Here is a 16,565-nt window from a genome sequence, read left to right as displayed (position 1 = left end):
GAGAGAGGCTTAAGGACTGTCAGAAGCTGATACATTGGCTGGGAGGAATTAAGGTTGCACAGGAGGTGTAAGTCTAGAGAGGGCACTAGAGCAAATTGCAGAGCTCTTCTCCGAGACATTTCACAGTGGTTTGATCACTGGAACATTCAGCAAAGAGAAATTGTCTGTGTCATGCACCTCAGCCTGCAGAAGCTCCTATTGCTGAGATGCAATACTGGGATACAGGGAAAAGAAAACATCTTGCAAAATAAGTTGACCAGGAGACCTGGTATTGCAGAGCGAGTCGCAACAGGCAGTTGCAAGGGATGTAGTATTGCAACAGATGAAATACCACACCTTTTGGCTTTGTTCAGATTAGGCTGTCCATACTATGTCTCTCCTATTTAGGCAACAACTTGTTAAAAACAGGCCTTTGGTGACTGGACAGCCTACTTTCAGGAATCGGGTGCTTTTGAATGCAACCAAAACAGCCAACAAGTTTGAAGGGACATCCAATTTATATGCTAAAATGCTAGGAGACAGATTTCTAAAGGATCTAACTCTAGTCCAGTTTCTTCTGTTACAGCAGTCATTCCAGTCTTTTACATCTTCAGTTCTCGCTAAGCACATACCTATCAGCAGGCCCATGTAATTAATATGGTTGCACACCTCATACGACATCTACCTGGACGGGATTACAGCCAAACAAATTCTTACAAACAGAGGTGTAAAATCTAGTTGCTCAAATGCATTCTTCTGCATGATGTCCTAGGTGCTGCCAGCAGCAAAACACAAGCTTTTAGACACCTCATATACTAGAGGTGATGCAGTAATCCTCTTTTGTTTTGCTAGCATTTCAGGACTGAACTGGAATTTCACAGCCAGTTTCTTCTCTGGCACTTGAATCTCGGAAAAGACTGGATCCAAAGCCATTCTTCTGGTAAGGACATGTTTGGAAACACAAGGCCAGTCATAGCTAACTTGAGAACTGATGCCTAGAATTTTAGTTTAGATGGATGGTTGCTCATAACCAATGACTCATAGATTGACTTTTCCTCTTCAGATACTGACATTAGATTATAATTTTCTCAAATATTGTTCTCCAGAATTACTCACATAATAATTTTAACTGACAGCATCAACTTCTTGGGTACCTGGACTATTTTAGTTGCTCTGATATCTTTGCTATTTCTAGATTGTCAAGGGATGAACATGACATATGAGCCTACAGAAGCAGCAAAAATTAGAGGTAAGTTTTGGCCTCTTCAATGGTAAATGAGAAAGAAGAAGTGGACAAAAAGCATGGAATTCATTGACAGTGTTCTATTTCATTTGTTTGTTTATGATTTTGTGGTTAGGTTTGTTGTGGATTTTTTGCCTCTGTAATAAACAGAACTTAAAATTGGATTTGTGACCTTCAGGCTTGTTAAAATTTCAAAGTACTGGCTCTGAAGACCCTCTAGTAATTACATTGTATCTTGGTAGAGGCTAGGACAGATGGTAAATTTTTTCATTTAAATATAATGAGAAAGGATATTTGAAAGCATTTGGAGCCAGACAAAGGGAATGTTAAACTTCTCTTGGTTCAAGTACAAATAGATGAGCTGTATGTGCTGAGATTTAACATTAAATACCTTTCTGCATAGTTTTGTAAAGGAAATTAAACCTTTATTTCAAAACTTCAACTTCTGGAGCAGGAATAAGGAATTCTTTTGCAGTGATATATACGCTCTATCTGACATGGAGACTTGAGCTTCTGCCAATTTTAAATTGTGTTTCTAAACATTGATTTAACAGTTGGACACTTCATGTCATAACAAAGTTTTGACAACTTTCCAGACTAGCTCCATGGTCTGGAAAATGTGTTCAAATGACAAAAGGTTGGATTTGGAGTTTATTTTTCTCTTTCTCTCATTTCAGCATTTAGAAAAGATGCCACTGCACTTCAGCTGAAGCACACAATGCTGAAAAATGAACCTCAATATGGTGTTAGCTATTGTGCTTTTCTGAGTGATCGAACATTCAGAGGATACACAACTTTTTCCCCAGGAATGTCTTGAAGAGCAGATGATGCCTGATAAATACACGACGCTCATCTATGAAGCAAGACTGTTGCTGCCATTAATAAAAATAAAAAACATCCCCACAAGCCAAATGCTTACCACGAGAGCTTTTGGCACAAGCAGCACTGGGATACTCAGTGCAGTGGTGTTCTGGATCCTCTGCTTCTAGGTCTAGGATGGCCCAAATTAATTCTGCCCACTTGACTGTGTTTACACTCAGATGTGAATGTGATTAAATGAATGTTCACATTCAACAACCCATTGCTTAGTGTCCCCTTGTTTTGGGGTTTAGATTTTCTTTGTCTAAGCACTGAATGTGCACACCAGTGGAAGAGAGGGAAAGATATGAAGCAGCAGATTTTGGGTTCCAAATTTGCAAAGCTTGGAACTGGCATTGATGAGGGAATGGTAGTGAAATAAGTTGGCCCTGGGAATTAGCTCTCTGGCATTCACAATGCATCTCCATTACATTTGATCACTCTTGTTTGGGTCATTGTCTTCAATGACTGCTAGCTAGAGAGAAAATAGCGTCTTGCAGAACAAAGTGCAATGAATTTGGCACTATCCTGCTGTTCCTGCTAACAAACAGTGAAGAATACACAGCCAGGCTTTTTGTGCCTTTAAAGGAGTTTGAGAACAGGTTTCAAGATTGCCAAAAAAGTGATCAATTTATGTTTGTGACATCATTTTCAGTTGATATAAATAGATGATCTGCAAACTTTCAAATGGAAAGTATAGACTTGCAATCAGATATTCAACTCAGAAATCTGATCATGTCTCTTCACCAGACTTTCATAAACCCTTTCTTACCAGAGAGAAATATCCTTCGCTTCACAACCACACCTTACTCATGTCATCGCCCTTGGCAGTATGCACATTTGTGAAAAATGGTCAAGGATAAAGCAGAGTAGAAGTAAAACCTCACCAAAAATCTCAGACAAACACCTTGAGATCTCACTAAGAATTGCAGCTGCCACCATCAAACCCACCCGACGCATTAGTTTCACAGCAACAAGGTCATACATCCTACTGATTTTATTCCTCACTTTTTTTAATGTTTAAAGAAAAATATTAAAAATAAAATGTTTTGCTACTTCAATATTAATGATATTGTATGTTTTATGAGGGTTGCTCTGAAAGTAATACCTCCTGCTTTATTACATTAGCTTATGATGTATCAGGCAAGCGTTGGTGGTATGGCAGTAGAGGTTGAAACTTCCCACCAATATTCTGTTACATGTTGTTGTCATATGACAGATGGCAGCAGATGGGCACTCTGACAAAATGGTGCCTGACATGGAAGTGCATACAAAGCAAAAGGGTGTCATTTAATTCCTCCACATGGAAAAAAAGCCATTCATTAATGCTTTCTCAATGTTTTCGGAGACCAAACAATGGGTGTGAGCACAGTGAGGTAGTGAGTGGTGCATTTCAGCAGTGGCAACAGTGATAGTAGTTCACAATCTTCACTCCACTGGTAAAGCTTGCTGTGAGCACAGCAAACAGGCTCTTGTTTATCACTGGTGAAAATGCACAGCTGATGGTGGTGGCTATGTTGAAAAAGAATGTTTTGGAACCGGGAGTTTCCTTTACCAAATAGTGTTACTGTGCTCTTTGTATTGGTTGTAGTTTCTGTGGAAATAAATAGGAGGTATTACTTTTGGACCAACCGTATGTTCAGCCCAAGACAATTCCTCTTTGCTCAGTGTGGCCCAGGCAGGCCAAGAGGTTGGATATTCATGTTCTATCTGCTCTGCAATTCCAATCCTTTGAGAACACAAGGCAATATTGCCACTCTTAGAGCTTTTCTCTCTGGCTATCTTTTCAACCTCCTTCATCTTGGTTTGCTCCTCCTTCCCATTCCTAAAACCGTGCCTTTCTCCTGGAGAGAGTACACTGAGATGGCAGAAATGGGCTGGCTGGGAGCCCCTAGGGATTTCGATAGTCCAGTACCCAACAAACCAGGAATGCAAAGGCCAGTCCCTCCAAATTAATGGCTCATACTTGGAGAAACTGATCTCATGAGAGCTAGTGATGAAGAAGATAATGGTGATCACTCCTGCTCACCAAAAAATGCTTTGCTTTCCACTGGGGATTATGCTGCCTTCATAATATAAGTTGATAGCCTTCAGCTCTCAGCTACTAAGTTTCAGGTTAAAAACAAATAAACATTGGAAGAGGATGGTTACTGTTTAGCTTCGATCAGTGATATGGCCTATGGCATTGCTCTGCACAGCAGGGATGCAGGTGGACTGAAGGCAGGAGCAGCTGGGGAAGAAGGAGATGCTCTGCAAGCCAACAATGGCCCTAAAGATAATCTTTGATGGAATATTACTCCCTTGTGACACCTTAGTCATTTTCTTTTCTAAGCCATAGGCAATCTACAATCTGCCTATGGCTTAGAAAAGAGAATTCATTTCCATAAGTGATTAGTAAAGTATTCTTGTCTGTATTTCAGAACTGTAGTGTATGAAAAAGCCACCCTATGGAGTACGGAGTGCTTAAAGATACATCAAAAAAGACTCTGTATATTTAGTATATACGTGACCTTGAAATGGATCTTGAAAATCTCCTTCCTATTATACACCATATTAAAACAAACAGGCTTAATTTAGGAAAACTGGTATTAATTTTTGACACACTAACCTGGCCAGTAGTACATGAAAACATTCTTTTTTTCTTTCATCATTGTGACCCACAAAGGCTCCGATCCATTCCACCAGAGAGGTAGGAGGCTTTCTTTATTCACACCAATATCAAAAGAAACGTTTGTCTTCGGGTCCCACATGTAGTTTCCAATCATCTGATGAACCTCACAGTGCCGACCTTTGGGGAGGGAGAATAAAAAGAGCACCGTCAGACCCACATTCTCCAGCAGAAGGATGCCACCAGCAACACATCCCTGTTACCACCTGCTCATTCAGCAAGTCAGCTGAAAAGATGCCTTTGGAAGCATGAATGGTATGGAAAGAACGTGTAGTTAGCTCAGCTGGAGTCTGCCAACTTTTAGGGACCTGTGGCCAGAAGGGACTCTCCCAGCCTAAACAACTCACTATAGCAGCAGCCATGGAGGTGGTGCCATGTGTTGGGCTGAGGTCTGGCTTCTCTGCATACAGCATCTGCCAGGTCTGAGACTATATTAAGACATCTGCCCACACGCAGTCCCAGTACCACACTCTGTAAACAGGAAAGGATAAAAGTGTGATCTGAAAACATAGAAGGAATTTTGGGAAACTCACACTTGTCCTCTGCTTTATCTAGTGCGTGCATTGCTCAGTGCTGGTACTTAAGAAAACAGGGTAACAGTTCTCAGAATACAGGAAAAATAATAAAGAGCAAGGCCGTCATCCTTCAAGTGGCCTAAAAGCTGCACATTGGCAAGGAGTGAGGGAATCAGGAAGGACATAGCCGGCGCAAGTGGCCCTCTCCATCCTCCATGCTGTCCCACTAAACCAGGTACTTGCTTCCCTGAGTCTCTTTTTATCACCTGAACCACCCATGAGGCCCTCTACTCCTGGCATATACCTTAGCTGCAAGCCATAGACCTACAGGAGGTCCAGATGTGCAACCAGGGTGGAGCCCTTCCAGCCTATTCATTTGAAGAGTCCCTCTCTCCTCTTTGAAATAATCCATGGTCCACATTGGTTTTACTCATACAAGTCAGAAATAGGCTAAAACCTTTACATATTACTTTTAATTTCCATTACTGTTTGTTGGTTTTGTGGTGGTTTTTAAAAACACGAACATGCTTTGTTCTTGACTCTTGGACAGCAATCATTGCATTAGACATTTTTAAGCCCTCTTACTGCACACTGGGTGTACTTGGGCAACTTTATATTACAAGACACTAGTACGTATTTGTTGAAAGCTGCCTTATCACTGTCAGAAGAGAAGATACAGTACAGTAAGAGTTAATCTGCAAGTGAATTAATAAAAATGGAAAAAGAAATGTTAGAGATTAAGTTGTACTGGAAGATAATGATTTCCTCATCTTAAAAAGTAACAGCTAATGTATCTGTGAGACACCGCCATCATTACCTGGTGACTCACGGCATTTCGAGGATCCAGATTACAGACATTGATTACCGTGAGAACAAGCATGGTGAGCAGAACTGAAATAATCTCAGTAAGCTTGTTTTAAAAAAGCAGAGGACTCTGTATATGTAGTGTACACGTGACCTTGAAATGGATCTTGAAAATCTCCTTCCTATTATACACCACATTAAAATAAACGGGCTTCTCCTTCCTATTATACACCGTATTAAAACAAACAGGCTTAATTTAGGAAAACTGGTGGACTAGAGGGGAAGTAATCTGTCCTCCTCAGGCTGCCAAGAACTTACTTCACTCTAAATCTAAAAAAACACTAGTAGGAAGCCTCTGTAGTGCCTCGAAAATGCAAGTTTCTACTTAGAGGACAGCCTCATCTCTTCAGCTTCTTGAAGCCCACATACTCCCAGCCATATATCAACCTGCAGAGCCAGCGACTGCTGCCAGCCCCAGAAACCTGCAGGTTGGGCTGAAGCTGGGAGGTCACACATCTGTTTAATGCACAGTACAGCTTTCATACAAAAACAATGAGCTCCAGCTGCTACTGATGTCAGCTCCCTATAGGATTTGAGGTCTACTGTCAGTTGGCTCACCTCTTTAAGGAACAGAACAGAGATTGTTCTTTGTAGCATTGTTGCAAAGTTTCATTATGTGTGTGCAGCAATACAGAGGACAGTATCCTCCTGAAAACCACATTAGATGAGTACATTCTTCTATAGACTCCAACTCTTTTTTACACAAAAAAAGATACCTACAAGACTGTAAGGCAGCAGTTTTCAATGTTTTAAAAGAAATGCGATTCAGTTGCTGTTTTGGAAGCATCTGCAGTGCATGCCAGACTCCAAAGCACTTCTAAATGCTGCTAGCTGTGCTCGTGGAGAACCTCTACAGCAACAAATAATTGCAATACACACACAATATAAAGCATAGAAAGATCCAAACTAATCTTATTTTAAGGGATGATATAAATATTTTTTCAAGTTTACAGACTCACAGGGCCAAGAGGGAACTCCAGATGAGCAGACAGGACCATGTAACACTATGCAGAGACATTCTGCATGCCTGGAGATGGTGTCCCAGGCAGACCTCAGATTGCTTTGGAAGACATCAGTAATCAACTAATCAATCTCTTCCTTGCATTGCTCATCCCAATATTCATCATCAAGAAATGCCATTCAAAAAGCATGCCTGCTCTCTAATTTGATTTTTGTCCTGTGTTAACCTTCAGCCATGGCACTTTCATGACTCACGCACTAGATTAAAAAGCCCTGCAATAGCTAGGATTTCTATTTGAAGACACTTGTACATGGAATTAAAGTCATTTCTCAAATTTCTTTTGAGCCACATGTGCAGCCCAAGTTTGTTTTTTTGTTTTTGTTTGTTTGTTTGTTTGTTTGTTTGTTTTTTTACATCCTTTGCTGTAATTTATTTCCCCCAGCCTGAGAAAATGACCTCTGATGATCCTTTTTTTAACAATTGTCAAAATAGTAACGTGTTGTTACATGGTCACCATAGCATGCTGGGTTTATTATTGATTCCATTACTGCTACTTTCCTCTGTATTCAAATATTAACTTCAGAGTTTCAAAAGAAGAAACAGGACAAAACTCAAATACAGCGGACAGATGTCATGAGTTAAAGTCACTGCGGTTGCAGTAAAAGAACAACCCTTCCTCAATTAACAGAGAAAAAGAAAGAACATATAGTTCCTAGCACTATAACTGCTGTACCCTTCTGGAAGAGAGCCAGGAAAAGGAATTGAGTTCCTCCATGAAAACCCTGTGCACAAGTCCTGTAAGTTTCTACAGTGGAGTAGAAGAGATCTCCTATGCTACCGTGCTAGTCTGTGAAATTGAATGATGTCTCATATCATTGGTTGCTGCCTAACCCTGGAATCATACTAGTCCGGAGATGAGTGATTAGTCCATGAGAAGTCAGTGGGAGCCCTTATCCTGATGAAATCGCCTGACCACCTGCAAGTCCCCAGGCAAAAACTGTTCGTGCAGGATGTGACAGACTATTTATGCACCCAGAAGAGCCTGTTGGCAATGCCTCTCCATTTTTTCATGGCCTTCAGTAACATACTGATCCAAAGCTGAAACACTTTAGCCTATGTCAAGCAAGAACTTGACGTACAAGTAAGTTCACACCAAAAGACACAGAAAAATCTGCTATGTGCAGCATTTAATTATTTATTCCTAGAGGGGGATTCATTGATCTGCAACTCCTGTGTCTCAGCAGCCACAGATCTAAGCGGTTTGTGGATTAGAGCACAGCATTGTGCAGAGCTGCTGGGTGCACCATTAAAGAGGGATAGATTTTAATGAAGCAAGCTCTAAAGAAAAAAAAATAATAATAAAAAATAGGCTCTTCAAAATTCTCTTGTCTTTGGCTTGTGTAAGAGCTTGCTTAGGTGATGAACAGAAGATGTTCTCATGCTTTCTGAGACCAGGCTGAAGCTCAGGTTCTGTTTAACCTGACAGCAGAAACAGGACATCCACTGAAACCATCACCAGCAAAAATGAGAGCCAGGTCAGTTTGAGCACTGCAATACTGACCATTACACCAGTATATGTAGCTCTGCAGTTTGAAAGCGAGAGAAAGAGCAGGTTCCAAAGTGAAACACATACTTTTTCAGCTCCCAGAGAGTGCTGTGGTGGGGTAGTGGATGAGTTCACATTTTGCTGGTGTTGGCCACATTCCCTGCTGACAGAGTTCAAAGTGCACACTCCCAGTGGTGACAGTTAATAATTAAGCATGGCAATCCCTATCCTCCATCTGTGCTGCACAGCCATGACTTGTGCAGCCTGGAGAAGGCACCAGACAGGGTTCCCTGCAGGTACTGTGTGGATGTTAGGCCTGCAGTGCTATGCTGTAAGCCAGGAGACCACCACAGGATAAATGTGAGCATGTGATGGTGAGCAGTCTGCATGGCACACCAGCAGTATAATGTACAACAGGATTGGCTGGACTGGTAGGAAAATGGGAGTACATTGAGCTATGGCAGCAGTGGAACAGCTCTGTAAAGACCATGGACCTCAACATGGGGTTCAGAAGACCTGAGATGCCCTCTGCTCCACCTCCTCCTCTATCTCATATGATCCATGGGCCCTCACAGTCTCCTTGCAAGGACAGACCTCACAGAAGAGAGGCATGGATGCTGCTCATCCACTGCTCTCTGTGCACCCATTTCCACCATCAGGATCTCCCTCCACTATCCTGCCCATAGAGGCCAAGAGGCCCACAGCCCCTCACAGCCACCAGAAAGGCTTGCATTTGTTGTTGGGATCTCAGAAAATGAATCCTGCCCTTGCCCCAATGCAGGTGCAGTGCTGATGTTTACACCAGCTGGGGCTCAGTACACAGGGGCCCTGCAGATGGTGCAGGCCTGACCTCAGCCATGCCAGAGGGACTGCAAGGCTGGGGTGCCCCAGCAGGACCAACTGCCTGTGTCTGCCTCCAAAGCTCTGCAATGTAAGCAACTTTTCTCCTGAGAAAGGGCATGCACAGCTCCCCATATGACTCCCATTGCGAATGGAGACCTCAGATTTTCCATTTACTTTGGCAGGAAACCTCCCACCAGAACCATGCCAAGACAGAGAAAGGGAAGCACTAAGCATTTTCCATAGGATAAGATCCTGAGGTGGCTTGTGATCTTAACTCCTTGCTCTGCAAAACAAAGCAACATAGTGTGACTAAATGAGTTTTTGGATGGGCAGATCTGGGTTCCCTCTTCCCTCTGTGGCCAAATCCATTTCTAGTCCCGTAGAGCTCCTCCCAACACAGCATCAGTGATATTTTTTTACCTATTTCAGCATTTAAGTGATGCTTTTCATCACTAACACAACGTCGCTTCTCCCCACTGAATATATTTGCATATACTTGGATTGCAGGCCACATGAGCACCAGAACTATCTTCCAGCTTACTCAATGATACCAGATTTATAAAGTCAAAGATTCTAGTTTACACAATTTCAGGGTGCCATTAAATTTGTAGAAGGAGATCAAGTATCTAGAGAGCTTTTGTCACTTTTATAAAATTTGCCTTGAAAACTTCTCGCTCCAAGGCATCATTTTTTTCTATAGTATTTTTATTCACAGCTTTGCTCACTGATTCAAAGGGTATTTGCCCACAACAAGGATGTTTCTGTTGCCAGAGTGCCTTCCTGCCTGTGCTAATTTCTCATCTGCAATCACAGAACTCTGTGATAGTAGAAAAAAAAAAAAAAGAAAAAACCCATCAAGCTGCAGTATCAGATGTGGAGAATGGTAAGTTAGGACATCAGGTAGGATGTAGACTACCAGCAGAAGAATTAGGGGAAGAACTAATTTTGTATGAGGAGGGTCAACATGGAATACTATTGTGTTTGAATGATTCAAATTTGAGGATTAGCAATGAGGATTTTCTTCTGTTTACTCTCTCTATATAATGAGCAGTCCCACCTCTGGCAGGGCTCTATGGCTTATTGCACTTAACAGCCAAAACCTCTGGCCTGGTCACATTTCAGCCTGGTTGTTATCATCCTACCACATCATTCCCTGAATGCATCATTTTTTAGCAACTCATAATCCTCCATTTCACCACCACAGGTTTTCAATTAGCTTTCACATTGTTGTCATGCAGTGTGGCACGATCATGGAAAGTCATCTCCACTCCACATTTCACAACATTTAACCAGTTCTTTCACCAAGACCTTTTTGTAATGCATTACCTAAGCTTTGCGCTCTTTCTCCCACTGCAGCTAGTAAGTATTGCCAGCAAAACAGGGTGTGTTTCATGTTGCTTGTTAGTGCTTTTTAGATCCATGCCTCTTCATTATCAGTTTTGGTTAGACCATCTTTTGCTAAAGCTCAGAGAACTCTCCCTTGGTACACTGACAGTTAGGCTTGCTAATCCTGAAGGTCTTTTCCAACCTAAATGCTTCTCTGGTTTGAACCACCCCCCTCCAGATGCATAAAGCTCACACAGACACTTAGTGAAGGGCAAAGCACAGAAAGGAGAGACCTTGCTCATGAGAATGGAAGGAAAAAGAGGGAAACGCATCTCAGCTGCAGTATCCTCATGCCTAGGCTCACAGCGAGCCCAGAGTAGGGCTGTGAGCATGTCTGTGTGGATGTGGTTTCTCACAGGCTTGCGAATGCACAGGGAAAGAAGGGGCAAAGTGCTCAGAGTGAGAGGTGGGACGTAAAGAGCAAATAGGGGTGGGAATGTGCAGATGTTTCTCAAGCTGATTTACTGAATATAAGCCTATGGACTATGAAGGTGCTCTTAGAAACGCTAAGATACAGCAATTTGAAGGCTGGAAATAAGTTTCTTAACTCATGATACAGCAGCTCAGGACAAGACATACAGAACAGACTGACTTTGTAGTCCCTGATTTCCCAGAACAAACTAGTAACATTTAAGTCCTGCACGTGCCAGTTTCTAAGGGAAGAAAAGTGTCAGTTACAGGCACCCCTACAGTACAGATGGACAAACTGCAGTGTCCAATGTGAGATCGGATTGAACATGCCTGGACTGAGCATACAGCTTCACCCCCACCAGTAGCACTACATCTACCTTCTGCCTCAGCACCTCCTAAACCTGATAAAAAGGCTATGGGTACATTCACCCATACCTATGGGTATGGGCAGACAGCATCTTGACATCAGCCAGCAATGTGTCTTCACAGTCCAGGAAGACAAGTGTCTTGGGCTGCATCAACAGAGGCCAGCAGGTCAGGGAGGTGATCCTGCCCCTCTGTTCTGCACTATGAGACCTCACCTGGAGTAATGTGTCCAGATAGAGGGATCCTCATACAGGAGAGATGTGGATGTGTTGGAGCACATCCAGAGGAGGGCCACAGAAATGATCCAAGAGATGGAGCACCTCCCTACGAGGACAGGCTGAGAGAGCTGGGGCTGTGCAGCATGGAGAAGAGAAGGCTCTGGGAAGACCTGAGCGTGGCCTTTTAGTATCTTAAAGGAGTCTATAAGAAGGAAGGGGACAGATTCTTTAGCAGGGTCTGCTGTGACGGTACAAGGGGAAATGGTTTCACACTAAGAGAGGGGAGATTTCAATTGGATATAAGGAAGAAGTGTTTTACACTAAGGGTGGTGAGGCACTGGCACAGGTTGCCCGGAGAGGCGGTGGATGCCCCATCGCTGGAGACAGCCAAGGTCAGGCTGGAGGGGTTCTGAGCACCTGATGGAGCTGTAGGTGTCCTGGTCAGTGCAGAGAGTTGGACCAGATGGCCTTTAGGGGTCCCTTCCAACTCAAAAGATTCTGTGACTCTATGAAACATACACCTACACTCTGGGTGCTCAGGAACAGTCTCAGATCTTCCTCTGGGCTTGTTTGTCACCTAAATCCAGTCCTCATTTCTTGCTGACTGTTTAACAGTGCTGTGGCTCATCCACCACAAATGTTAATTACTGTTTGCAGGTCATTTCTATTTGCATGGAGAGCCCTATCATGAAAGTCAGGAGACTTCAGACAGTGTGTGAGACAGAGCTCTACCTCATGACTTCACACTAGAAACTGGTACCCTGGAACATGACAAGTCTGGTAGGCACGCTTCGTTGCCTAAAACAAAACCCCTTTGTGAGTACTAAACCCTTCAAAGGGCTGATGATGGACTTCACTCCGCACACATGCACTTAACTGGTGTGATGACAAAGTGTGGTATGCAGAGAAAGCAGCTGCTCCCTGTTCCCCTAAGCGATTTTATCTAAAGGGTTTTCACAAATAAGAAGTTATGCATACATCTAAAGGAAATGCTCTACAGTGCAGTGGCAGACTTAAATTAATAGTTTTTGACTTTTTTTTTTTTAATTCATAGTTGAAATGAGCACTGACAGGCATTCCTCTCAAGATGGCGAGGAGGGAGTTAAGCGGTTTCAAAACAAGCTGGGCACCACTGATGTCAAGTCCTGCCTTACAATGGCATCTCTTTGCCCTCCCAGCAAGCAGCATACAGACTGCTGGGCTGTGCATTGTTCTGCAGGCAGCAGAAGATGCCACCAACCCAGGAGGGATTGGACTTCCTCACTGTTCCCAGATAGCTGAAAGGCTCTGTTTGTCAAATAACCACAGAGAAAGGATCAGATCTGAAACTCCAGAAAATCTTTTCTGGCTCTTTATGTACTTAGATTTTGGCTTTAGGGTGCCTTTATCCAATAGGGATGGTGCAACTGCACTCTGCATCTTCCTAGTGGCTCTGTGGTGATGTATTGCCCTGTTTAGGTTACAAGGAAATAGCTTTGGGAGCATTGTGTCTCTTCTCCCACTTTCTTGAGTGCTCAGAAGAAAGGAGCAGTAGCAAACCTCCCTGATGGCTATCTGTTTGGCTGCTGTAAGGACTCAGCAAAGTCAGGGAGGGAAGTGGTGACAGCAAAAAGTAAAGTCTAAAAAGAAGTACAACGCCGAACTCTCTGAAGCGGACCTGCCGGCTGAAGACAAGCCTCCTCGCAGTCCCCCCCTCACTACACATGCCTTTTTATTGACTGAAAGCTGGCTGAACAGCCCCGTGCTCGCTGCTTTCCGCTTATTTCTGCATTCAGAGCGCAGCCGGCAAGGCAGGGAGCCCCGCATCGCAGTAAAGCCCTCTCTGAGCGGCGTTCCCGGCTCGGGACATCTCTGGTTATCCTCTCACCTACAGCAGTAGCGCTAAGTTGCGTACCTTTAGGCTCCCGGCTAACAGCACTACGGGGGCACTTACAAGTCCTGTATACGGAAAGGTAAGAGAGACACTCTCCGTCTCTGCGCGGAGCATCGCGGCAGCGAATCACTCACCCGTCATCAGCGTGTAGTAGTTGGGGTAGGAGAGGCTGGGGAAGTCGGGGGTCATGTAGTCCACCTTCACGCCCATGCCGATGATGTCCCGAAAGCCCGGCAGGGACTCCAGCTCCGCGTCGTCGATGTAGTCGAAGCGGAAACCGTCGAGGAGGAAAAGCAACAGCTTGCGGCGGGCAGAGGCGAGAGAGAGGAGGGCGAGGAAGACGAAGATCGCGCGGCTCCCCATGGCGGGCTGAGCGGCGAGGGCTGCGCGGCGGGGCCGGACCTGGCACCGCTCTCTTCCACCCGCTTTAAAGCTACAGCCGCGCTGCGGCGACGCGCGTTAATTGAGAGGGGATGATGGGCTGCCGGGCCGCTGTGCGAGCGGGGCACCGCCAGGGACGGTCCTCGGAGTGCTGCGGGATTGAGCAGCTCCTCGTGCTTTAATAGGAGAAGCCAGCCTTCGGCACTGAGAACGCAGCGTTTTGCTTGGCTGCCGGTACCGCTGTTAGGGGTAAGAGCTGGGCGGTGCCAAGTTTCACATTAATGAAAAGTTGTTTGCGCCTTGGTCTCAATTCCCTGGAGGGTCCTCCTCCCGTCAGCACAGAAATGCCGATGTCTCCGCAGCCCAGCTTTCCCGCAGCGCAGGACGTTGACTTTCCATTCAACCCCGCTCACGTCGGACCAAGCCCTGCAGGCTGAGCAGCACGGCCACCAGCCTCCCTTGCAGCCTGCCTCTCCTTTGCCCTGCTCTGAACCGCCCACACCTGTGCAAGGGCTGAGCACAAAGCACCGGGTGCCGGCACCCCGAGCCAGGGCAAGATTCTTCACACTTCTTCACTCAACATTTACAGCTGTGACCATCTTGGCAACTTCAGGCCTCTCTGTATTTTCGCTTATCTTGCCTGGCTTTGCTTTTGTCCATCTCTTGGCACAACAGCAGCTCTTAGCAGAACTGTGCCAGACCCGTACAACCACATTGCAGCCCAGGTCAGACAGCAGCTTTGGGGCTGCCAGCACATCCCGTGTTCAGGAGAAGGGCAGAGAGGCATACAGAGAGCTGCCACCAGGCCTGCTCTGCTGGGATGACAGCAGGTCCTGTGCCCCAGCCCTCTCCTGGAGCAGACAGTGCCAAGGTCAGCAAGGCACCCTACTCCAGCCAGGGCTGCTGGGCTCCCAGCCTTCCTGCAGCTCAGGGCCAGACCCTCTCTGAATCAGGCTGCCTATAAAAACACCACCTACTTAGGCTTTTCCTCGTGCACAAGAATCCTCCAAAGTATTTGTCAGGCTGAGAGAGATGCCACAGCTCTCCAGAGGTGTGAGCGCACCAGTGAAACACAGCACAGCTAGCCCCAAATGCCAGGCACAAGGAGCTTGGCTTGCCACAAGTAAACACATGATTCAAAAGCTGAGTTTTACTTTGGCAGCTGTTTTGCCTTGTTGCATACTCTTCTGTCGTGCATTTAGGTTTTTCTTCCCCTCCTAACACTCAATAGTGAGGACCCTGTGGTTTATTTTAACCAAGGCAGCAGCTAGGAATAGAAGGAAGACACGCACGCTGTGCAACAGGAGAGGAAAGCTGCAGGCTGCGTGAGCGGGGCAGCCAAGCTGTGAGCGTCCCAGTCTGTGTGAGGCTGCTGCTGCTACAACTGCCCGGGGGGGCTGCAGCTGCGTGCCGGGTCAGAGGGTGATGTGACAGCCCAGGCAGGGTGGCACGTGCTGCCTGTCACCTGCACCTCCAAGCATGGCCAGGTCTCGGCACAGACAGAGGGCCTGGCAGAGACAGTGCTCGGGGACAGGACTTCTGCTAGTGCTCACTGCAGGGTGTCACTATGGCAAAAAACATGGGCTCAAAGCCACCCAAGTGATCGCTTCCTATGTGCATATGGAAGGTGAATGAACTCTTAAAAATGTCCAGAAGTGGGGAGGCACTTGTGATTATGCATCGTTAGCAGGGTGAGCATGTTCATGTTGATGTCCTAGCTTGCCCTCTGGGCTTGCCAGGGGGACTTGGCAGAAGTTGCAGCTACTGCTCATCAGGGATGGGATAATTAAGGACAATAATCAGAAAACCAAGTTGGACTCACCTTGAAAGGATGACCTGATGTTTGAGGTGGCAAGGCTAAGAAGCTAGGCCTCCATCACAAGATGCCACGAAGTGATGTTTTTTTATTATCTCACAGCACTAAAGAAACAGTCTTCCTTTCAAGAGAGTTGCAATCTGCTGACTGAGAGCTCCTAAGGGAAAAGGCTACCTGAGGGATGCTTGGTGCAAAGTGCCACAACGTGAGCTCTGTTCAGAGAGGCAGAAATTCACAGGTCTCCACTCACAAATAGCAGCAGCACGAGGCCTGGGAGGGGTTAAAGGCACAGTGAGCTGTGTAACCATGATGCCTCACAATGCCAAATTGTGTTTTGACAGACAATCCCCCTGAAGAATGGGACCGGGGCCAAGCAGTCTCACTTGGCAGAGACAGACCCCAGCAATGCATTTCATCCCTGCCAAGCAATGTTGATTTGCTTTGGTTCACATTCATTTGTAAGCACCCTGTCTGCACAAAGCCCCAGATGTCCTTGGAGACTCCAGCACAATAATATTTTGATACAAACGCTCTTACAAAAGCTATCAGAGCCTGAGCTGGAGTCCAAGGACAATAGTTTACACAAGTTAGCAGCAATGCCATGTTTTGGAAGAAGCATGAATAAAGACAATCCCTA

General features: G+C 45.2%; 1 protein-coding gene across 2 annotated transcripts in view; it reads right to left on the bottom strand.

The window, feature by feature from the left end:
* Window positions 1–14,384, bottom strand: part of ENPP6 (ectonucleotide pyrophosphatase/phosphodiesterase 6) — a 28,112-nt gene extending 13,728 nt beyond the window's left edge. Inside the window, exons 1-2 of one of the 2 annotated variants that reach the window (XM_085222435.1) lie at window positions 13,866–14,384; window positions 4,689–4,868 (exon numbers count right to left, since the gene is read on the bottom strand). In XM_085222435.1, coding sequence (XP_085078561.1) covers window positions 4,689–4,868; window positions 13,866–14,094 — 409 coding nt within the window. In that variant the 5' untranslated portion in view covers window positions 14,095–14,384. The remainder of the gene's footprint in view (window positions 1–4,688; window positions 4,869–13,865) is intronic. The other variant, XM_085222434.1, reaches the window with a different exon arrangement.
* Between the last annotated feature and the right edge of the window lie 2,181 nt (window positions 14,385–16,565).

The sequence above is a fragment of the Meleagris gallopavo genome, chromosome 4 (assembly GCF_905368555.1).
Source record: "Meleagris gallopavo chromosome 4, MGAL_WU_HG_1.1, whole genome shotgun sequence".
Classification (NCBI taxonomy): Eukaryota; Metazoa; Chordata; class Aves; order Galliformes; family Phasianidae; genus Meleagris; species Meleagris gallopavo.
The sequence above is the reverse complement of the archived record's forward strand: the minus strand, read 5'-3'. Positions and strand labels throughout refer to the sequence as shown.